Genomic DNA, 20,938 nt, shown 5'->3' with positions numbered 1-20,938 from the left:
TAAAGCAAAAGATGTTCAGTAATGGCATCAACCTTAAGGTAAAGAGAGTGTGCTTTCGGAGGAGGTTGCCATGTAAATACAAGTAGCGGCATAATGTGGCCGTGCCACAGCTTATTACAGAGAATGTAACTACCTTGTCGCCCGGCTGGTTATTTTCATGTAGTCTAGCAAGGGGAGAGAATTATGGACATGACCACAGGTTGACCCTGATACATGTGTACACTCGACACAAATTATGACTCATTAAGTGTGGTGAGGAGCGTGATTGGCATGACCCCTGACCTCAGGACGTCAGCTGTGCCCATCCTCCGCTTTGCCCCGCTTTTGACAGCCACCAGTCTGACAGGGCTAGCATCGGCGCTGGCTAATTAATGCACCACTTCAGAGACCCTTTCATTTATGGCTTCTGAAAGGCATTATTAAATTAATTAAACCACCAAGAGTTAGTCATTATGAAATCAGGAGGTTTACATGGATGACAGCGTTTATGAATTAAACATCCCCAAAGTTCCTCGCAGGAGATACCCCGAGCTGCGTGTGGGTACCTAGCACGACAGATGTTTGCCCCCCCCTTCCTCGAGCTAACCTGTATTGCAAGCGATTTAGGTCTCATTTGGGGGTTTGAAAACTGAAAGCAGGAGAGAAAGAGGTTCAGGATAGCTAATGAGCAGAGAAAGAGAGGGGAAAAGGAGGTCACTAGCTCTGTTCATCTGTAGACAGTACAGATGGTTCTGTTTTATACAATACAACAATGGCGTACATCAATTTGTTGATCGCTAATAGATAGCTACTCTCAGAAGGATTGCAGACTGGGATCAGTTGTCTGTGGGTTTTAGCTGAGAACTCTACATTTATAGCCTCGAAACATTTAGAGAAGCTGTGTGCTGTTTTTAACTCATCATGTGATGTGAAAACTACAAATGGTTCACGAGATAAATCCCATAAACTTGGGCTTAGCTGGAGAGCAGAGGGCAGAGATGAGTAGCTCACTCAGGAGCCTTGACGATAGACTCCTTTTCATCTGTGGACTGAGATTCACAGATTATCTCAAGAGGCTCTCTATCTCTGTCCTCGTCTCTATTTCTCTTTTTCTGTTTCTCCACCCTCCCTTTCTCGCCCCTCGATTCAGGAAGTTTGCCAGCTACTGTCTTTGTTTACAATGCCAAGGGAAAATGTCAGAGCCGTTGAGAAAAATATCCTTAGAATCTTTTTTTTCATCTTCTTAATCTAACAGTTTACTGAACTTGATAAGTGTCCTATCAACATGCTAATCAAATTACTTCGGAACCAAAATTGACAGTTTTCATTAATTATACAAGATTATTCTAATTGCAATTCAAATTTATTCATTCCGAACAGAAGGTATTCAGTAATATTTTACAAAATTTGCATATTAAATGGAGGGAGTTGTGCATTATGCATGGTAATGTATGCAGAGTTTCTTATTTTTAACTTCACGGCCATATGTGGTGTCGTTGTAGGAGCAGGTGAAAAGTCTAAGTGTGTTTAATTTGCTTGACAAACATTCGGCTGGAGCTTGTCAAGGGGAGTATTGTGAATGCCAATCTTTATTCCCTCTTTATTGATTACCCCAAACTCTAAACATCTGGAGGTAAATGGCACTGAGAGAGATGAACTGAATCATGGGATTAGTACCTTCAATGACTGAATCACTATCAATTACTTCAATAGCATAATTCAAGAGCACCGCATAAAAGCTACAGTACCTTGGTTTGAGCCAGGATTAATATTGCAATTTAACGTAACAATGGAAGCATGGGAATGATATGGATGGCGTCCAACTTTTTCACATTGATGTCATAAAGCTAATGCCGTTATCTAAATACGAATGTATTTAATTCCTAATTTAGGCTTTGTTTGTAAAATGAAAAGGCTGAACGCATTAGGCACATGTTTTAAAAGGTAATGGATTCTGTGAGTAAAACAACCTTATTTATTCACTGAGACGCAAAACCCCCAATTTGCTCTTTGTTTTTATTTCCTAGAGCGGGCAGTGAAGTGCAAACAGCTTACTGGGAAGCTGTTTACTACTGTATATGACAAAGGGTGTGCGTGCATGCGTGTGCGTGCACGCGGGTGTGTATGTGTGTTTATGGGGAAGGGGGGGGGGCTGCTCTTCCAGCTCCACAGGCAAGGTCCTGTGTTGTAATGTAAGCGTAATAATTATCAAACAGCATCAGGGGCTCTGGGTATGGGCTTTAACAGGGGGAGAGCATGTTTGATATGTAGAATCAGCCCATAGTGCATCCATAGAGGGTGACTAAATCGCACGGTTCATGGATCACATTAGTATTGCTCTGCATCCACACTCGCACTATAGGTGATTTCCATTTAGACACACATTTCCACATGAAGATAAATATGACTTGAATCGTAATTTCCCTGAAGTAAATATAATACAAATACAACATAATACAGTGTCAGGCCAGGCAGGCTAATAGATTACTAGCGTGTTTTCCATTTGTATGGTAAGTGGTGAACCTGGGTGGTGGTCTGGCGAGTAACAAATTGAATGTTTAATCCATCTCAGTGCAGATTGAGGGTATCAGAAAGATCGGTAGTCGTAGGAGTTCTCTTGTGACTGGTAGTATATTAGATATTTTTACTCTTCAGGGGTTTGAGGAATGTTGTTGGATTAACAAGAGGTGCAAAGTGGTGGATAAACGCAATTTCTTATCTTTTCTGGGGTCGTCTGTTATTTTTCAAATTGGTATTCGGATTTGACATGCAGTATTTCCAGTCACTCAGTGGTGTAATCTCTGATGTCGGATTACAACAACATTACCTCTGTTTTAGTTAGACATTCTCGCAGTGTTTTATCACTTTTAAGAAAAGGATTACATATTGTATTTTTTATTTTAACGCTGAATTATTAACTCGACTCTCTCCCACCGGTTGCATCATTAAGCACCCTTCATTATGTTTTCTTATTCTCTCTTAAATGTTACAGAGATAATTGTGAAGAAACCATGACAAATATGCAAAAGATATGCTTCCTTAATGTTACCAAACATTCTCTAAGTACATATTTAATTCTTTAATAAATGTTTGCTCTGGCATTTTGGAGAAGCAAGATTAGCGTCAACTGCACAAGCATCTCTTATAAAGTGTGACAAATTGATATTTTTATATAGCTTAATCTGTTTACTATGATGTTTATGCGAGGAATTATTACAAACTAATTAAAGAAATCACTTTGATATAATTAGTCAGATTTCAGGAAGCTCATTAGTAGTAATTTGCATGAAAAATAAGCCCTGTAGTGGTGCTTAGACCCAGCTATTCGATCTGTGTTTTATCTGGTTACACATCAACCCCCATTGTTTGTTGTTTGAGGCCGTCTGAAGTGGCCCACAATATTTTCAGTCATTGCCCTGAGAGGCGGCGGGGTATCTTTTAACAAATTCCTCCCCTAAAGCAAGTCAACCTGTATGTGGAAGCAGACACACGCCTCTGTGTACATAAGGCAGGAGGAGTGAGCGGCAAAACACTGTCTATTTATCTGTCAGGTTCCTGACAAAGAACTGAGCTGACAAGTAAGGGTTTCCCTCAGCAGAGCAGGGGGGCTTTGTTCACCGTACTTACATGCCCAGTCTATGCCCAGAGACTCATGTTATTTGCAAATCATATTCTTTGAAAACTCACAAACGGGGCGAGACATGCCACGCTACGGGTTTGTCAGCTGCCTTCACAACAGCTAGCTATATCGCTAACAGTGTGCGGTTCGGTAAGGAAGCAGCTTTCTCTTAGCATTTGCCTCGCTGTCACTTTTTCCAACACATGCGATCTGTGTCTTCATGCTTGGGGTCTCTCCTCCCTCAGAGGGTTGCCATCTTCCCTTTGGACTGACAAATAAAACGCCCACACTCCCGCTGAAATATAAAAGAGGGGGGAAAAGAAAAAGACACTCCTGGAATTACATCATTCTCTGCTGAAGCAGTTCTTCCAGAAATTGATGGATGTGTATATATTTTTATTCACATAATTAGATACAAGTAATGATTTAAAATAAAAAAAAGTGATTTTACATGTATTTTTTCCCAGGATACCCCTGTCTTTGGCAGAGGGGTTGAAAACTCTGGTACAAAAACAGGACCTGTTTATTCTCTATACCCTTTTCCCACCATGGACGAAATCCTTCCCTAAACATCCGGACAGAGAAGCACTTGTGTGGCGCTGATGTCACAGACCTACCTGGCCTCCCTCTCACAAAAGCTAAGGTATCATTAGCTAGGCCCACACAATGGCCATTCAACCAAGCCACTGCGCTCCTCAGGACTAGGGAACAATGTTATTTTTTGTCTCAGAATTATAAAGACAGAGTTTTGCAGGAAACCTGACAGACAAAACCCTTTAGAGGTAAATGCTCCAGGCGGCTTTTGGGTTTAATCTTTTCCCATTAGCATTTTGCCCCCCCTCCCTCCCTCTTGCTCACACACAAAGACCATATTTACAGGGTCAAAAGTAAAGGCTCAGAGTCTCTGGAGACTGCTTTTTGTGTAGATCTTTACTATATATACGCAACATTTTTAGCTTTTATTTCTATTTTTCTGTATTTCATATAGTACAATCTTAAACAGGTACGTTTGTTTGTTTGTTTGTTTGTTTGTGGTGGTGAATACATTTATTTTTTAACAACAAAACTACAAATCCAACAGGCTCCTTCCCTCTTAACCAAATATTGAGAGAAATCACACATGCAAGCATATTAAAAATCATTAACCCACAATGCAGGGCTGTATGTAATATAATAGTTATATTGTCAACAATACTACAACCATGCTAAGGGTTCATATGTGCTACCTTTGTGTGTGTGTGTGTTTGGGTGCATGTGTGCTTACGTGTGTGCACACATTCACTTATGCTTGTGTGTGCGTGCGTGTGTGTGTGTATGTGTGTGTGACTCCATGTGTGTGATTCATTCCAGGGCAGTTTTAGTCCTTATAAAATATTCATTTTGGTTGTGCAGGGCCCTGTAATTGCCATCTCTCACCCTGAATTATTTATACCTCGCACAGACTGACAAAGCTTTGCCATACGGCCCCAGATGAATCAGAAAGCAGCCATCTCTGCTGCCAACAGCACTGGGCTTTCACACAAATATGGCAGCCACGTCTCTCTGCCTGGCCTCTCTTAATTTGACATTTTCTTTTTCCCCCTGCCTTTGTCCTAGGTGCACAGAAAGGTTACCTGTTAGCTTTAAGCACCGACCCGCTCTCTGTCTTTCTGTCTCTATCCCCCCTGCCTACATGACAGTCCACAGTGGGTGTTTTTTTTTCTCCCTCTTCTTCTGAGGATGCGTTAATGTGGCGGCGATGTCAGAGTGGCTGCCTCATGTTTTATGATGACTGACCAGTCCTGACAGCCACTTTAGATGTATGTATTATACATTAGTAATAATATGATGTAGAAATACACTCGCATACATTTGAGCATGCATGGACAGACAGCAAAACCACTGACTCGCCGACCTATATATAAAACACACACACATGCAAATAAGCCCCCACTGGTGTGCTGGATACAGCGTGGCTGTCAGTAAACGGTCAAAGCCCCCCTGCTGGCGTTGCCTGTACAGCTGCGTTCCTCTGCGCCCTGCCTGGGTCTGATCACTCCAAGGTGCCACAGGAGAGAGACGGCGCTGTATGGCTCTCATTGTAGACCGGCTCTGGGGCCTTCCAGAACCCCACGTCCAACACCCTAAATACTACTATTCACCCAGGCCAGCTACTCCAACATATGCTTATCTTCCATCTCACTAGTGCGGGGAGGTGCTGACTGGTATTTCCTCAAGGCCCCGAGCTCCAGTGCTGACCAGTAATCAAAGCACCATATTTCTCCTCCTGCGCAAAAATAACCTGGAGATGCCTCTCAGCCGTCCAGCTGGCGCGCAGAGTAAATAATCCTGAGAACTGCATTGTTAATGTACGCGATTATTTTTTGTAATGTCAGCAGCCTCATGGCCCGACATCGTTCGAGACTGCCGTAGTCATTATCAGTGATCATCATCATACGTTTTTTATGGCGCCGGTGATGACTCAATGATATTTATGAATTCCAGTTTGGATGTAGATGATGTTGGCTCTATAGCGGCAACCAGTGTTTGATACGCTTTTACAACGGAGTGGCGCAAGGCACAACAACGCAGAATTATTTATGTTTTGTGCCTTATTATATTGTGTTCAAAGTCCTGGTAGAGAAAAGGCGTATTCAGAGTAAAACAAAGAGCAACGTGCAACAGTACACAAGCCTCAGCGGTATCTTGATGTGAGGGGATGGGAGAGGCAGAGAGAAAGCTCGGGGCTAAACATGCAGTATGTGGCGGGCTGGAGCTTAAAGCTGCATAAAGCACACAGCCTTAGTCCACTGTTAGCAAGTGATGGATAGTTAGCAGGAGCTCCGAGTCTTCGTCTAATCTGTTACAGTAAACCTGTGCCAAAGCCTGAAGGGAATCAGTAGGGGCTCGCTAGGAGTGGGTTTGACGTGAAACCATTTGTGAAGACGAGCGATTCTCTTAAGTAAGAAACTAACAGTGTCCGGAGAGAGAGAGAGAAAGAGAGAGAGAGAGAGAGGAGGTGAGGAGAATGAGCGAGAGTACGAGTAGCGAGAGAGAAGGAGGAAGAGATACCATAATGAGTCCTGTAGCCATGGAGTAAATGAAGAGGGATTGACAGAGTGAGGGATCCTCAAGTGAAATAATGTCAATGCCACTCTGCCCATTAGAGAGAAAGGGGGATGGTGGAGGAGAGGGTAAAGAGGGATGAATGGAGGGACACGTCTACATCTTAGGGTGCAGAGGAAGCACATAAATTATTTGTGACACTCCTGCAACACACACACACACACACACACACCACCAACAAAAATATGAAATATGAAACAACAAAATGAACTGACAATAGCAGCTGAAAAAATAAAGAAATAAAACCAAAAAAGAAGCCTTGGAAATACCCAATAAATTCACTGAGACATGCAGTTGGGATATTTGATGTCGAACAATAATAATCACAGTGACATCTGCCTTGCTGCTCTCGGAGGAGATGGGCAGAAAGCTCGAGAGTGGAAGGGGTTAATCTCCCAAACCCAATAAGGTTGGATAGTGAGGCACTTGTTCCCTGATAAAGAAGTGATAGGATCTGTGGGTCTGGTCCCTCGGCGCTTGTACAGGGGTAGAGCAAATATTGTTAATGTGCTGTGGTTTACTTCAGCTAAGGCGAGAAAAACAGCTCCGCTTGACGAGAGAAGACAGCGGCGAACCAGAATACGACAGAAATGGCCACGCCGGCGCGGCCTCGGCCTCCCGGGGACTTAACTGGCATATATATCCAAGACCACTCAGTTGCATAAATAAGTGTTGGGGAAGATTAAGATCTATAAGTGTCTCTATTTCTCGTTTTACCTGCTCCGCCTTGTCACAACAGGGATCTGAATGCAGTTCAGTGGAGTGCCTAATAACTGGAGCAGTAGGTAGGGAAGGCAGGAGGCTTGACATTAAGACCCTGGCGTTTTGGAAATCCGATACGCTATTGACCCGTGTACTACTATCTCAGCGTAGAGATCTGGTGTCAGCAGATTGTAGTCTGGTGTTGGGAGCCGTTTCTTACAGGGCTCCTGTAACAGGGGCCCATTGAGTCTGGGAGGCAGCTGGGGCCTGATGGGCTGGAGCTGGGTGGTGATCGATACTCACCGCCCTGCAACGGATGACCTCACTGTCATGGCTGCCGGCTGTGGACACTGCATGCTAGTCATTAGTGCCGGGGCACCAATCAGGAGCTTAGAGTTGTCAATACCTGACTCTTACAGATACTGTGGCCATCTGTCAGTGTATTGTGTAACGGCCTAAACAAATGGAGGAGGCTCTTTTGTACAATAAGAACAAGGTGTACTATTGAAGAAAAAGAAACATGCTCTTATGAATGTGATTTAAGCAACCGGCGAGTGGAAATAATTTAAAACAGCTCAGACTTAACTTTAAAATTTTTCCACAAGTCGTTAAAAATAATCTGAAAAATGACTGGATAAAATAATGAATGAAATTGACAGGAGAGCTAGCCTCGGCTGTCGATGGAGCCTCCTTAATAATACAACATTATCCTTATTTGCCCTCTCCACTCAAATCAAAGGGATGGACATTTATGCATGAGTGACATCAACCCTGCAATTAAGTTGGCCATTTAAATGAGAGAAGGCCTTCCTCACCTCGCCTGTTTGTTTTTTTCCCCCTCTCTCTTCTCTTTTTTTTTCCTATTCCCCTCTCTGTTTGATGATGGGAGAGGGTGAGCTAGAATTAGGGCGATGGGTCTTCCTTTGAGTGTCAGCCTAAAATGATCAGAGTAAAGATAAGAGGGTCTAGCAGCCCTCAAATCAGTCAAAGTGCCAAAGTCGGCCTTTTTCTCCTCAATTACCGGGTCTGTGAAGCCAGGGAGTGGAAGGCGCCGAGCCTGCTGCATTACTAAAGAGACAATCTATTTCCCCTTTGACCAGAGGGAGAGAAATCATTATGGCATGATTAGTAGCTTCGGCAGTGGGCGAGCATGGAGGTACTACAGGAGAATCGTATTAATTGCCTTAGACCAAGGCATGAGCAGGATTGTTTTAACGTTGATTTGTGGACCTGTATGACTAGCTGTCGGAGATAAAAAGCTGATGTCAGGTCTTAGTTATACTGGCAGACTTCGGGCAAGCAGACAGAGAGGGTTGATGTCAAAATGAGCTTCCACGGCTGCCCTGGAAGTCTTTCTCTATCTGCCTGTCGATGTCTTCCTCTTTGTCTTTCTTCACACTTCATAGTTTTCCTTTACGCCTCCCACTATCCCTCCCTCTACTCCCCCCTTCCCTCAGATGGACTACTCCCCACCCCTTCCCGCACTCCCTTTCTCTCGCTCTCTCTCTCCTCCAACTGATAGCTGCCTTGGCCGATTATTTCATCCAGTGCGGTCCACTGAGAGCCTCCTCGCCCGGCTTTGGAAGAGCTTTAATTAGCCATGTTAATATCCCCTTCATTGGCCTTAATATCACTCAACACCTTCCTCCATCTCAGCGGCCACCAGGGTCCCCCTGTCCTGTCAGAACAGCTGATTATTGAGAAGGATAGCTTTAATCAAACCTAATTGCAGTTCATTCTTTCTCTCTATCCCCCTTTGCCCTCCATTGCCAACATCTAATGGCAGCGACGACTTGATATCCCATTAAAAAACAATTAAACAACCTCCTTTTGTCTCCGTGCGTGCCAAAACACCAGCACAAACTTCTGTAGATATTTAAGAAGTAAAAGAGAGAGAGAGGGGCCTTGTCTTAATTGCTCCCCTTTTCACCAAGGACCAATTTGCACTGTGCTCGTGGAGAATCTTAACCAACTCAAATGTAATGGATGCTATAGCACTGCCACTGCTGTGGACTATGAAAATTAAGCTTATCTTTTTAGCAGAGAAATTGTGCTTAATTGCCTTCATAACAGTAAACATAAAGGAGCTACTTTATGATAGCGTGGGCACTCAATATCCTGTGTTTATTGTTTCTTAACTTTTGCTTTGGCTGCAGCGGAACCAGTATGTAAAAGCATTAAAGTCTCCAAGAAAAGAGACAAGACTAACTCTGAAAGTAATGTGTTTCTTTTATGAAGTCAATGCATTGCCAAGGAAATGTATTCTATCTCTCGCTCTGACATAAATCGTCTACCAACGGGTGATGCATGTACTAACACTAGCTCACAGACACACACACACACTCACGTGTAGACGAGCGCGCATGCACGCACCCGCAAACACACACTGGCCTTACCCAATCTGTATGAGAGGCGACAGACAAATAAAAGTCGTATTTCAGGTCTGCTTTCCGCAGATGTCTGCTGCTCTACATTATGACTCTTTGGGGAAATAAAAACAGGGTCAGGGAATTAGAGTACATAATGGTCATTTTGATGATCAGCCAACAGATGCAACCCGAAAACACAGCGAACACAATCAAGCGAAATGCACTAATGACAAGTCAGGTTTTTTATGGCCTCACCACACACCGACAGGCAATCAGCATTCTGGCATGGGTTAAAACGTCTTTTATTGATGTCCGAGCCAAAGCTCCTTGGATGTGGAGTGAAAATATTTTCTCACCTCTCCTCTCCCTCCTGGGCCCTCAGTGAAGCACAAGGTATAGGAGTCTATCGAAGAACGCTTCTAAATGACCAGTGCATGTGTTAATGTGGCCAGGGTTAGAAGGGTCATTTCAGACTCTGATTTATGGCCTGGCCAGGATCCCACTGGGCGAAGGAGAAGACTTAAGTGTTGTGAAAGCGTCCTCGCAAGCCACACAAGCCACTGTATTTAGCTGAATGAAATGGCCGTGCAATCTATGGTGCAATCTATGGTAATCCAATGAGCCGCTGTGATTCTGCGAGCCAAGGCAGTGTTACAATTGCAACCACAGTATTGCATATAGTAATGCCAGTGCAATGTGATGAAAAATAAATATCACGGCGCTGTATTTATAATGAATCGGAGAAAGCAAAAGCACAATCAGTCATGATTCTGTGGGGAGAATTTGCAAAAACAACAAGTCAATTTCATTGTTTGTTCTGTGTGGTTGTGTAAGATTTTACACAATGGGCTCCATCTGAGACGATTTTTCTTGCTCGCCTCGTTGTTAATCTTCCTCTTTTTTAACTATTTTACGTCTGCGAGGCCACATCTGATATTCTCAATACGAGGCTTTATCAACAAATTTCTGCGCGACCCGACAGAACGCGGGAGAGGAAGGCAGCTTACAAACTAACCAAGCCCAGATCTCACTCAGACGTGACATTTGTTCAGAGACGATTAGCCAGGTTGTAATTTGTGGCATAATTGCCTCACCCACCCACAAGTGCATGGGTGTGTGTGTGTGTGTGTATGCGTTATGCTTGTGTGTCTGTGTGTGTGTGGCATACGGTGGTCCCAGGAGTGTCCGCCTAATTGCCTGACAGGACTATAAGTTTTGTGGCGCGCTCTCACCTTGTTAGGTCCTTTATCCCTGATGCTCTTCAAACAAGACCTGGTCACAGGTGGGCCTCATTTGCTTCCCTATTGAACAGGAGAACTTTAATTGCACAGGGGGTGTCCTGGGATTAAAGAGGTGGGTGGAATATCAAGTGACTTCCTGTATGTTAGTGGCAGATGGGTGTTGGGAAAGACCCATGAACTCAGGTGAGGCGATGAGATGACAAAGAGACTGATGCTCGTGATTTTGAGGGAATCATAAACAGAGAGGCTTCCTCGAATACTGTAACGTCACGTTTGCTTCTGACTGACTGGATGAATGGATCAGTGTGGAGGAGTGTTTTGATGATTCTCACTTAAACCTTCATTTACAATGATTAATAGTTTCTGCTTTTGTGTTGTGCTCTCTCTCTTTCAGATTCTTCCTAAAGTTCTTTCTCAAGTGCAATCAGAACTGTCTGAAGAATGCAGGGAATCCACGAGACATGCGCAGATTCCAGGTGAATCTATTTCACACATATGCTCTGACTATTTCTGTCTCTGCATCTCGCACACAGGTGTATAAATGCGCAACTACGCGTACACACCGACACACGCATTCACATATGAATACAATTCTATTATTGGCACTGAAGGAGGCAAAAACCAAGGCGAAGAGAGAGTGAGGCTATTCTGTGTCCTGTGCGCTCTGGACAGAATATTTATTAGGGAATACCATCTGACACAAATAAGGATATAGGATTTAAGAGTGCCATCAATTGTGTTCCTGACAGCTTTCTGAGCCCCGGCGCAGAGGGGAGGACGATCCAACCACATGTAACAACAGTGTTAACTCAGGATCTGTCTGGCAGCGGAAACGCATACCTTCTTATACACACATATGCGCAAGCACGCACACACGCAGACACACACGCATATGGATGCATGCCCTAGGAGTGTATATATTTGCTTTCTCTACATCCCTCTCTCATTCTTACCCACATATGCATGCACTTAAAGTCACGCATATGCAGCTCTCTGTTTAGCCATCTGAAAACCATCATCATCGCGAGCTGACAAAATGCTGCGATTTACACTAAAAGGACATGACTGTCGAGCACTTTTACTGCGTCTTTTAACCCTCTCATGTCTAATGTGTCAGGTAGTTGAGCCTTGAAATTATTGACCCCCCCCCCCCCCTTCGCTGATCCATTTATCCAACCATCCATCCATCCTACCCAGACATTTTCACCACAGAGCAGCCCACTAGGTCAAGGTGAGAGAGCGAGAGTTTAGTGTGATTTGTCCTATCAGGATAGCGACAAACTACAGGAGGGCGTCCGTCACTGACAGCACTGTTGTGTGATAGACACACAAGCCAGCCTCCTCCAGGTGGAAGCCCAGACATGAAACAGACAAGACAGGGTGTCCCCTCCTGATGTCACCACCATCAGACCTCCCCTGCCTCCTCAAATCTTCCCTCAGGGTGAATGTGGGCTGATGCATGACAGCCACCAAGGGCTTTCACCTCTCACTCCTGTGTGTCAAAAGAATTGCAGGAAAGAAGAAAGTTGTAGCATCGCTCTAAAGCATGCATAATAAGTCGAAAACAACATAATTTTGGATTTTTTTTCCTCCCTGATGATCATCCCTTGTCTTCAGTCCATCAGTTAGTATGCCATTTTTCCCTAAATAGATTTCCCAGATGCTCCGCCATAGGTGTTTCACTGGCCAAAGTTGTGTATTCTGCATGCCTTCCACTCCACTTATTACCCCCAAAAACCAGCTGGAGGCCAGAGAGGGCCCAATCCATCATCCTCAGCTTGGCCCAGCTCTGAACCTGCTCACAAGAATGGAGCTCTTTCACTTCCCCTTCTCTCCCCTTACACCCCCACCCTTTCCAAACCAACCAAAAAAAAAAAAAAGGAGAAAAAAAAGCGCCCCCCTAAATTCCACCGCTACACCGAGGTCACTCACCGGCGAAGCAAACCTGAGAGGGGCTCTCTGTTTCCGGCTCAGAAACACTTTGGCCATTCACATGCGGCTCACTGTTTTGAGATGTGGTAGCCAAAAAAACAACAACAAAAATAAGCATTATGAAATATGGAGTGTGGCCGGGAATCCGATCCTAGTAAAATGTTTGTTGAGTGATGGGATGGGGCACGGTTCAGTTGCTAATGACTCCAGTAATATTTTAAAAGGGAGGCCTTCCATCCTCAAATAGATGGACAAGCTGATCAATAATTCTGAGCTTCGGCTATGATGACAGTTGGTAGAGTGGGTAAACGGAAATGGTATTTTAGTGATTGAAAAGTCAATTAGCCGTACACAAATGCAAGACACTAAAAAGCAAAAAGCAAAATGGCTGAGAAGTAACCGTAATGTGATATGTCCGAAGAGAACAACCACTTCAAGAGGTTTGACACTGCTCGTCAATTGTGCCTGAACGCAGCATTTATGTTTCCCCCTTTTTCCCAGAATGTTTGTAAAAATCTGTCTGTGTCAAATTGTTATTAAATTACACGTTTCACCTTCACTCCTGTTGCAGGTTGTCGTATCGACGACCGTCAATGTGGACGGCCATGTGTTGGCTGTTTCCGACAACATGTTCGTACACAACAATTCCAAGCATGGGCGAAGGGCTCGCAGACTCGACCCTTCAGAAGGTACGCCTCCTTATCTGGAGAATGGTAGGCACATTTTTACATCTTATAATTTGCTACGCTCCTTTTTCACCTCATAGTTTCTTTCAGACATCCTCCCATTTTTATTTTTTACAAATCACACACCTAGTTGCTTCTAGTTCCTTCGAACCTTTTGCACCTCCATCACTTTTTTTACTCTTTAAGTTGCTTTTTTGCCTCCCTCATACCTATCGCTGTGCCTCGACTGGAAGTAGTATGCACCACTTAGTGTGTTTATCATTTTGATATCATTTAATGATAGCAATAATTCTCAGGCCAAGTCATGATTTTCAAAATGTTATACTACTTCCAGTCCCCTAATGCACCTACATTTGTCCTAAAAGCCACTGTGAAACATGATCAAATTGCTTAAGAATTTGGCTGTGAGGTCAATTTCCTGTCATTGGGTTCTGCAGATTTAGCTGTGAGAGAGCTGAAACAGGGGGAGAAAGGAGAACGAGAGAAAGGACGGGGGGGGAGAAGGGTGGGTTGATGGTGTGTGTGTGTGTGCGTGGAGGTGGAGGGGGGGGCGGCCTATGAGAAAAACAGAACTTACTGTTTTTCTTCCAACTGATTCCATATGATAGACTGATTGCCTGCTCAGCCAAAAGAGAGAGAAGAGAAGGACCACCAAACCATGGGAAATCCAAAAAGTAAAATGCACTAAACATAACCTTATGACCCGCGTGGCCTCCACTCGCAGATGGGAGCACACACAGCTGAAAGATTGTAAGAAAAAAAAAAGAAGGAGAGAACTGACTTGGGCCAATTGTGCAAATTGCTTATCTTCAGATTTCAAGAGCCAATTACGGCTGGGCAAACAGTTTATATACACCACTGACTAAAACAAGCTTCTCTACACATTAATGGGCATTAATGGTTCTATCACCAAAAGCAAATGTAATGTTTAATACAACAACGACTAATAAAAAAAAAAAAGACTAGACAATTAATATATCTCGGTGCTCTCTAGTCCTAGTGGGGGAAAAAGCTAATCTATTTGTTTTTGTCTTTATTAATGACTCCTCTACTGGAGAACAAAATCAAATAATTAAAGTCCTGCCCGGAGCACCAAAGTCATTATGTTCGCTGACGTTCTGTTTGTGTGTTTCACGTTTATGACACGATAGGTGTGGATCGCCTAGCAACCAGTTTCTTAATGAGGGGAGCAATTAAAGAGGTTGAGCCCTCGCCTCCATGTTCCCCCGCTCCCATGGGACTCCCATGTGTTGTGTGTCTGTGTGTGTGTGTGTATGTGTGTGCTTGTGTTCTTTACAGGTTACCCCAACCCATCCTTTTCTTCCTCTCTTCACCACACTCTTCAAAGCAGCAGAGTGACGCCCCGTAAAGCAAGAAAAGAAGCTATTGTCAACCGCCCCGTTGAACATGTCTTTGTCTAATAACTTTAATACACCTTCCCTCTGCTTAACCGCGTGTGCTCTTACAAGTTGTTTTTTTTTCTTTTCTTAAACTCCCCCTCCCAGGCTCCATAACAAACTAATTTAACATGCATCAACAGCGATCACTCGCTTTGTTTGAGTCACCTTTAACAAACAGAGACGTGACATGTGAGAAAAAGGAGAGCCCGGTCATAAAATGTAATTCCAGCCATGTCCCCCATACTGCTCTGACAACTAGCAGGCAGACAGGCAGCGTGCTTTAAATTAGCAACACATTCTTCACTGGGAGTTCACTGGGCGAGAAGCCTCAGATATGTGGTTGAAACAGAGAGGCATCCTTCCTCTGAAGCTCACACTGCTGCACTTGTGCCGCTCACCTCGCATTGATCAAGAGGTGCTGCCCCCTATTGGCGCAGGGACGGGATAGCTCGCAGATGACAGACTGAATCTCACCATGTGACATTTTTGTTCACTTGTGTGTACTGTCACACAACAAGCATATTATGCATTCAGACACGAATGTGCTTTGTGGCTGCCTGTCACTCAAACATGTATAGATTCAGGCTCAAAGGTGCATAAACATGCTCACAAATAGCCGAGTCTTTCACACACACACACACCGTCACCCCCCCACACGCACACACGAACAGCGCAGCACCGACACACACAGACTCGCTTTCTCTCTCACACACACACGTTCCTTAGCTCAGTTCCACCATTATAGAGCCCCAGACAATATAGGAGACTCAGCATAGAGCCTGCAGCGCCTGCCTCATTTGCATGCCAAGTGGCTGTAATGCTGTTAGGGTTTATGCAATAAAGACAAGTGAATCCAGACTGCTGGGCCTAAGAGGAAGAAAGAGAGGGAGAAAAAGGAGGAAGGGGGGAAAAAGCAGAGGAGGAAAGGAGAAAGAGAAGGAGAGAGTGTGAGGGAGAGAGAGGTTGAGAGTGAGAGGGAGGCAGAGGGAGAGAGAGAGAAAGAGAGGGAGAGAGAGTCAAAGGGAACAGATGGCCCAGGGAGAGGTAAAAGGTATAATCCCATCAGCTGCACTATCAACCGACCATCTGGACATCCCACAGCACAATTACAACACATTTCAGCAGGCAGAACAAAGGACGGCTTCGCGGGGCCACATCAGACCTGTTTGAGTGTCACAATACTAGAGCTGGGACCTCCTCTGCTCAGATCTCGGATCAGTTTTGACGTCCTCTACGGCTAACCCTCACTAGAGAGTGAAAAGATTAGGACGGATCACAGATCGGCTGCCTGGGGTCATCTCGCAGCAGAGTGGATCTTGAAATACATTTAAGCAGACAAACAAAATGGCTAGGGTAACAATTCAGCGTATAAAAAATAAAACAAGCCGCGACATATGAAATTCAAATCGAGAGATTTTCCTCTACTGTAACCCAAAGTTTGCAAAGACTTAGTGATGCAACACTCAGACCGTCGGGTCGGCTCTTTGCATCCTCATCCGTCCTCTCCTCATGATGCCTATCATCTGCTGAGGGGGCATTGTGCGTGTCTGTCATCAGATCGCCTGCGCTGACTGTGTAATCCACTTCGCCACGGTCCCCATTCAGCACATGCTCCCCTCTCTGTCTGTGCATTGAGACATATGCAAATTTTTAGGCAGAAGGGTGGACGGCTTAGGGCCTCAGTCGCTGCCTCTCCATGGGTCCTTCTGTGTGTGGGAGGGGGCACTGGGATTTCCGACGTGGTGCGTCTGTGTTTGTGTGTGCGTTTGTGCGTGATTGTGTGTGCTTGTCGTAGGTTTCAGGCTGCAGCTGCCCCCCAACAGTCACCGTCACCATCAGGCCCTCTTTTTGCCTCCTCCTCCTCCTCCTCCTTCCTGCCCCCCCTCTCCTCTCTCATCCCCAAAGTCAATTTGTTTACAGTAATTTTGAAGGGTGAATTATTTGCTGTAATCGTCCGCACTGATGAAGGTCAGGCCCTTAGAGGGGGCCCAGCATGCCCATAGAGGGTTGGTCCTCTTTCAGACGCTCCGCTTCGCAATTAAGGAAAGCAAATGTCACTCCTCCAGGCCTCACAAATGAAAATCTGTACGAGGTGATTAGCATGAAGTCAACAGCGCCTGTTAAAGTCAGATTCCCTGTAGTACCACTGTGTGTGTGTGCACTTTATGGGCAGGGAGAGAGAGCAAACATGACCTGAACAGACCCAACAGCAAGGCAAACAAAGGGAGATGTCTTGTCTGAGGTGATCCATACAACAATGGCCGACTGTGATTTACTTACTGGATGGAAAGGATAATAGAGGTTTAGAAGTGAGCTTGTAAAGCAAAAAAAAAAAAAAAAAGGAACTTGCCGGAATAGTTGCTCACATTTTGAGGAGCAGGAAAAAACATGCACGATTCATAGTGTATTAAAAGATATTGATGGAAATACATTAAATTTGATATTGCTATTTTATGGCGAGCTGTCATGCTATTTCTGTTGTAAACACGGTGTTGTGCTGAACACCATATTAAGGTAATGCATCAAATGACAGTGGATGTGAGGCACCAGATCACTCAAATTAGATTATAATAACAACCCAGACTGTTGATGAATGGCAGAGCTACGTAGCAGAAGTCATGCCAGATGAAAAGCATTGTAATAAACAATATGAAATGGATTGAATCGATCACAAAAAGAAAGAAAAAAAAAACTCAATCTGAATAATTCATGAGTGCATTTCACGTTATGAAACCTGAAACTACACTCAGTGCGCCTGCACTGTACTACTACATATGCAGAACAAAGGTAATGAAATAACATGAACCAGCAAAGCTTTAGCTTGTCATTTCCACTTTAACAGCCTCTATTCTTGACTCATTTAAGATGTGTTCAACTTTGAAATTCTACTGTACATGCGGGCGCATGCTTAATCAATTCTGATAGCTACATTTGCCCTGACACATAATTTGCTCCATCAAATCATTTTCCTGGCGAGCCCGGCGTTTAGCCTTTGTGAAGTGGACCATTTGAAGGGTCTGCTTAACTACACCACTCCAGCGCGCTGATAAATGATTTTGATTCTCATGCCTTAAAGGACAAATCCATCATTTTTTTTTTCCAGGGGGGCAATTTCCATGATATGTCTTTGTGAGAGAGAGACATGGAGGGTTGAACGTGGAGGTGATGCAGTAATGTGTCTTTGTGGAAAGAGACATGGGCAGGAATGTTGAAGCTCGGGTGCTGAATTTGCTCTTCTCTCTTTGTCTTGGATAAGCAGCCACCCCATGCATCAAGGCTATCAGCCCAAGTGAGGGATGGACCACCGGAGGAGCCACTGTCATCATCATAGGAGACAACTTCTTCGATGGCCTACAAGTCGTGTTCGGCACCATGCTCGTATGGAGTGAGGTATAGAAATTCAGCTGGTTTTATATTGAAAAATCCACTCAAAACTAACTTTGTGTTAACCGTACAGACTTTGTTATTTCAGAGGGCTCATTATCTCTGTTCTTTCCCTCTGTAATCAGCTGATAACTCCTCACGCCATCCGCGTCCAGACTCCACCTCGGCACATCCCCGGTGTTGTGGAAGTCACGCTGTCCTACAAGTCCAAGCAGTTCTGCAAAGGTGCCCCTGGGAGATTTGTCTATACTGGTAAGTCAAAACCTTCCTTTCCTCACTCCCTCTCTTTCTCCAGGCTTCTCCTGTGCCTGCCCCCCCTGCACCTCCCTCCCTCTCCTCCTCCATCCTCTGTCTGGATGGAGCCCTCAGCCCCAAGTCCAGGCGCTAATAATGAACTAACCAGGGCCCCGCTCGCTGAATGTTAAAATGTGTGAGATCTGCACTGCTAGCGAAAAGGTTTTTCGTGGAGGGGGCACCTACGAGTGCAACTCGATCCCCCTCTGACCTGCCATCATACAAGGGCGCTGCCAAGCTCTGTTAAACTCAAGCTGTCAGGATAACTCATTCTGCCAATTCTCTTTATCTGCCCTGTTGTGAGACAGATAGTGCTTCCTGCTAATTTGCTGATTTTGTAAGGCAAAATGTGGTTTCATTTTTTTATGAGTCAGATTAGAAACGCAATATCCAGGTTAAGTGCATGAGTGGGTCTGAAGTTATTCTCATGTGTGTTCAATATGAATTCATTGGAGAGAAAGTGTGCAAAGAGACGAGAGCGAGAGAGAGAGAGAGAGAGAAAGGGTGTGTGTGTCACACTATAAGTAAGGGATCTGATTATCTTGGCTAACAGAAGGAAGTGGTGGTCTTATCTGTCATCATTGGTGAGGAGACAGAGGTTGTGGGGGTCAGAGCCTGTCTGACCTGGAAGCCTCTGTCTGTTCTAACTCTGATGGGCAGAATAAAACGGGGGCGCGTCAAAGCACTCTCACTTCCCCCAGGCCTCCAGCACAGCCCTGGCCTTGAGCACGGCAGAATTGCAAAGTGGGGGCCCGGACCCCCCCTCACTCACCTCCCCTCCTCTCTCCGAAACCCCCATCCAGACCCCTCCATCCTGGGGCAGCTGTTTCTCATCAAGTTCCCCCCCCCCTCCTCCTTTCTCTCTCTCTTGCTCCCCAAACCACCACCACCACCACCACCCCTACCACCCCCAGCCATCCGTCCCCTTCTCCTCCAACCGTGCAGTCTGGCCCGGCTCTCCTGCATTTAACCTCCCTAGCAGGAGCGGAGCAGAGGCCAACAAGGCACCAGGATAATGAAACAGGAGTGTAGTGTGGCTGCGTAAGTGCATGTGTGTCTGTTTGTGCGAGGAGCGAGCGAGAAAATGTGTGTGCGCCAGTGTGTGTCTGTGTGTACATGTGTTACTGCACAGCCCTGAGAAGGTGTATAAGTTAAGACATTAATGGCTTCTATAGCACCCTGGTGAAAGTGCCAGGTCCCTTAAGAACAGACCCCATTAGTCACAGAGGCTAAGCGGATTGGGATGATTACCATCAGGTTTTACTGGGGAAACGTGTCCCCTACTCTCTATCTTTGTTGATCCCCCCACACACCCCCTACCCCATTCTTCCTCTCTGTCTTCCCTGGGTTCCTACTCACTTCCAGTTAGTATAAAGATACAATTACCCCTGGAGGCAACGGTGGTACAATTGATTAGTGCGCTGAATTAAAAGAGAAAGTCACCAATAGACAGGTCCGGCTCCTCTGCTGTGCTATTCCCTGTGTGGCTCACCCTGATTGTACGAGGGTTGACGCTTTAGAGAATGAACCCGTTAAAGAGAGCAGAATGCATAACGCCAGAATGAGGTATCATTGACTCCATATGTACAGTAATTGCCAGGTGAAAGGATGTTAGCTACTCCTCTCAGACATTAAAAAGTGAATGGGCGGACGCATCGAGTGCAAGAGAGTGGATCATGTATTTAAGAGTGAAACAGCTCATTTCAAACCACAGCTTTTCTCTCTGTGTTACAGCACTTGAAAATAAATGTCACTACACGAGCAAATGGGTTTGGAATGACCTCGAGTTACAATAGCAAATTACATGGACTGAAAAGGGCATGTAGTGACACAGCGCTGTCTAAAAGGCACAAAATGTTCCGGTGTCATATTGGAGAGCAACATGTGCATATCAAAGGTCTAGTTATCAAAGCATATGGCTTCAAGCGTGACTCGAGTGCGCGGTTTTTAGAGGACTGCCTTTTTAGACATTTTTTTTTTCCTTCTTCTTCTTCTTCTTCTTCTTCATGTTGACTCTTCTTGCACCACCACCCTAATTGTGGAGATTTAACTCGCTCAATTTAAGAAATTATCACAAATTACCAAGAGTCAACACAGAGGAGACTGCAGCCAATTCGAACAGCGGAGGGACACGTCCTCACTCGGGTTAGTACCCTGGAACGGCTCCAAAACTCACAATCCATTCTCAGAAAGAGAGCACCCTGTAGTGTATGTCAAATAATCCTGT

The 20,938-nt window shown here is 44.8% G+C and overlaps 1 protein-coding gene across 10 annotated transcripts in view; it reads left to right on the top strand.

Moving 5' to 3' along the window:
- Positions 1-20,938, top strand: part of ebf3b (EBF transcription factor 3b) — a 65,685-nt gene that overhangs the window by 27,682 nt on the left and 17,065 nt on the right. For 4 of the 10 annotated variants that reach the window (XM_073481906.1, XM_073481899.1, XM_073481907.1 and 1 more), the window contains 4 exons: positions 11,410-11,491; positions 13,519-13,636; positions 18,293-18,423; positions 18,543-18,669. In XM_073481906.1, coding sequence (XP_073338007.1) covers positions 11,410-11,491; positions 13,519-13,636; positions 18,293-18,423; positions 18,543-18,669 — 458 coding nt within the window. Of the gene's footprint in view, positions 1-11,409; positions 11,492-13,518; positions 13,661-15,972; positions 15,979-18,289; positions 18,424-18,542; positions 18,670-20,938 lie in introns of all 10 variants that reach the window. The other 6 variants (XM_073481908.1, XM_073481904.1, XM_073481900.1 and 3 more) reach the window with 4 other exon arrangements.

This window comes from Pagrus major, chromosome 15, assembly GCF_040436345.1.
Source record: "Pagrus major chromosome 15, Pma_NU_1.0".
In the NCBI taxonomy this organism is placed as follows: Eukaryota; Metazoa; Chordata; class Actinopteri; order Spariformes; family Sparidae; genus Pagrus; species Pagrus major.
Note: the sequence above shows the minus strand (reverse complement) of the source record. Positions and strands in the feature narration are given on the sequence as shown.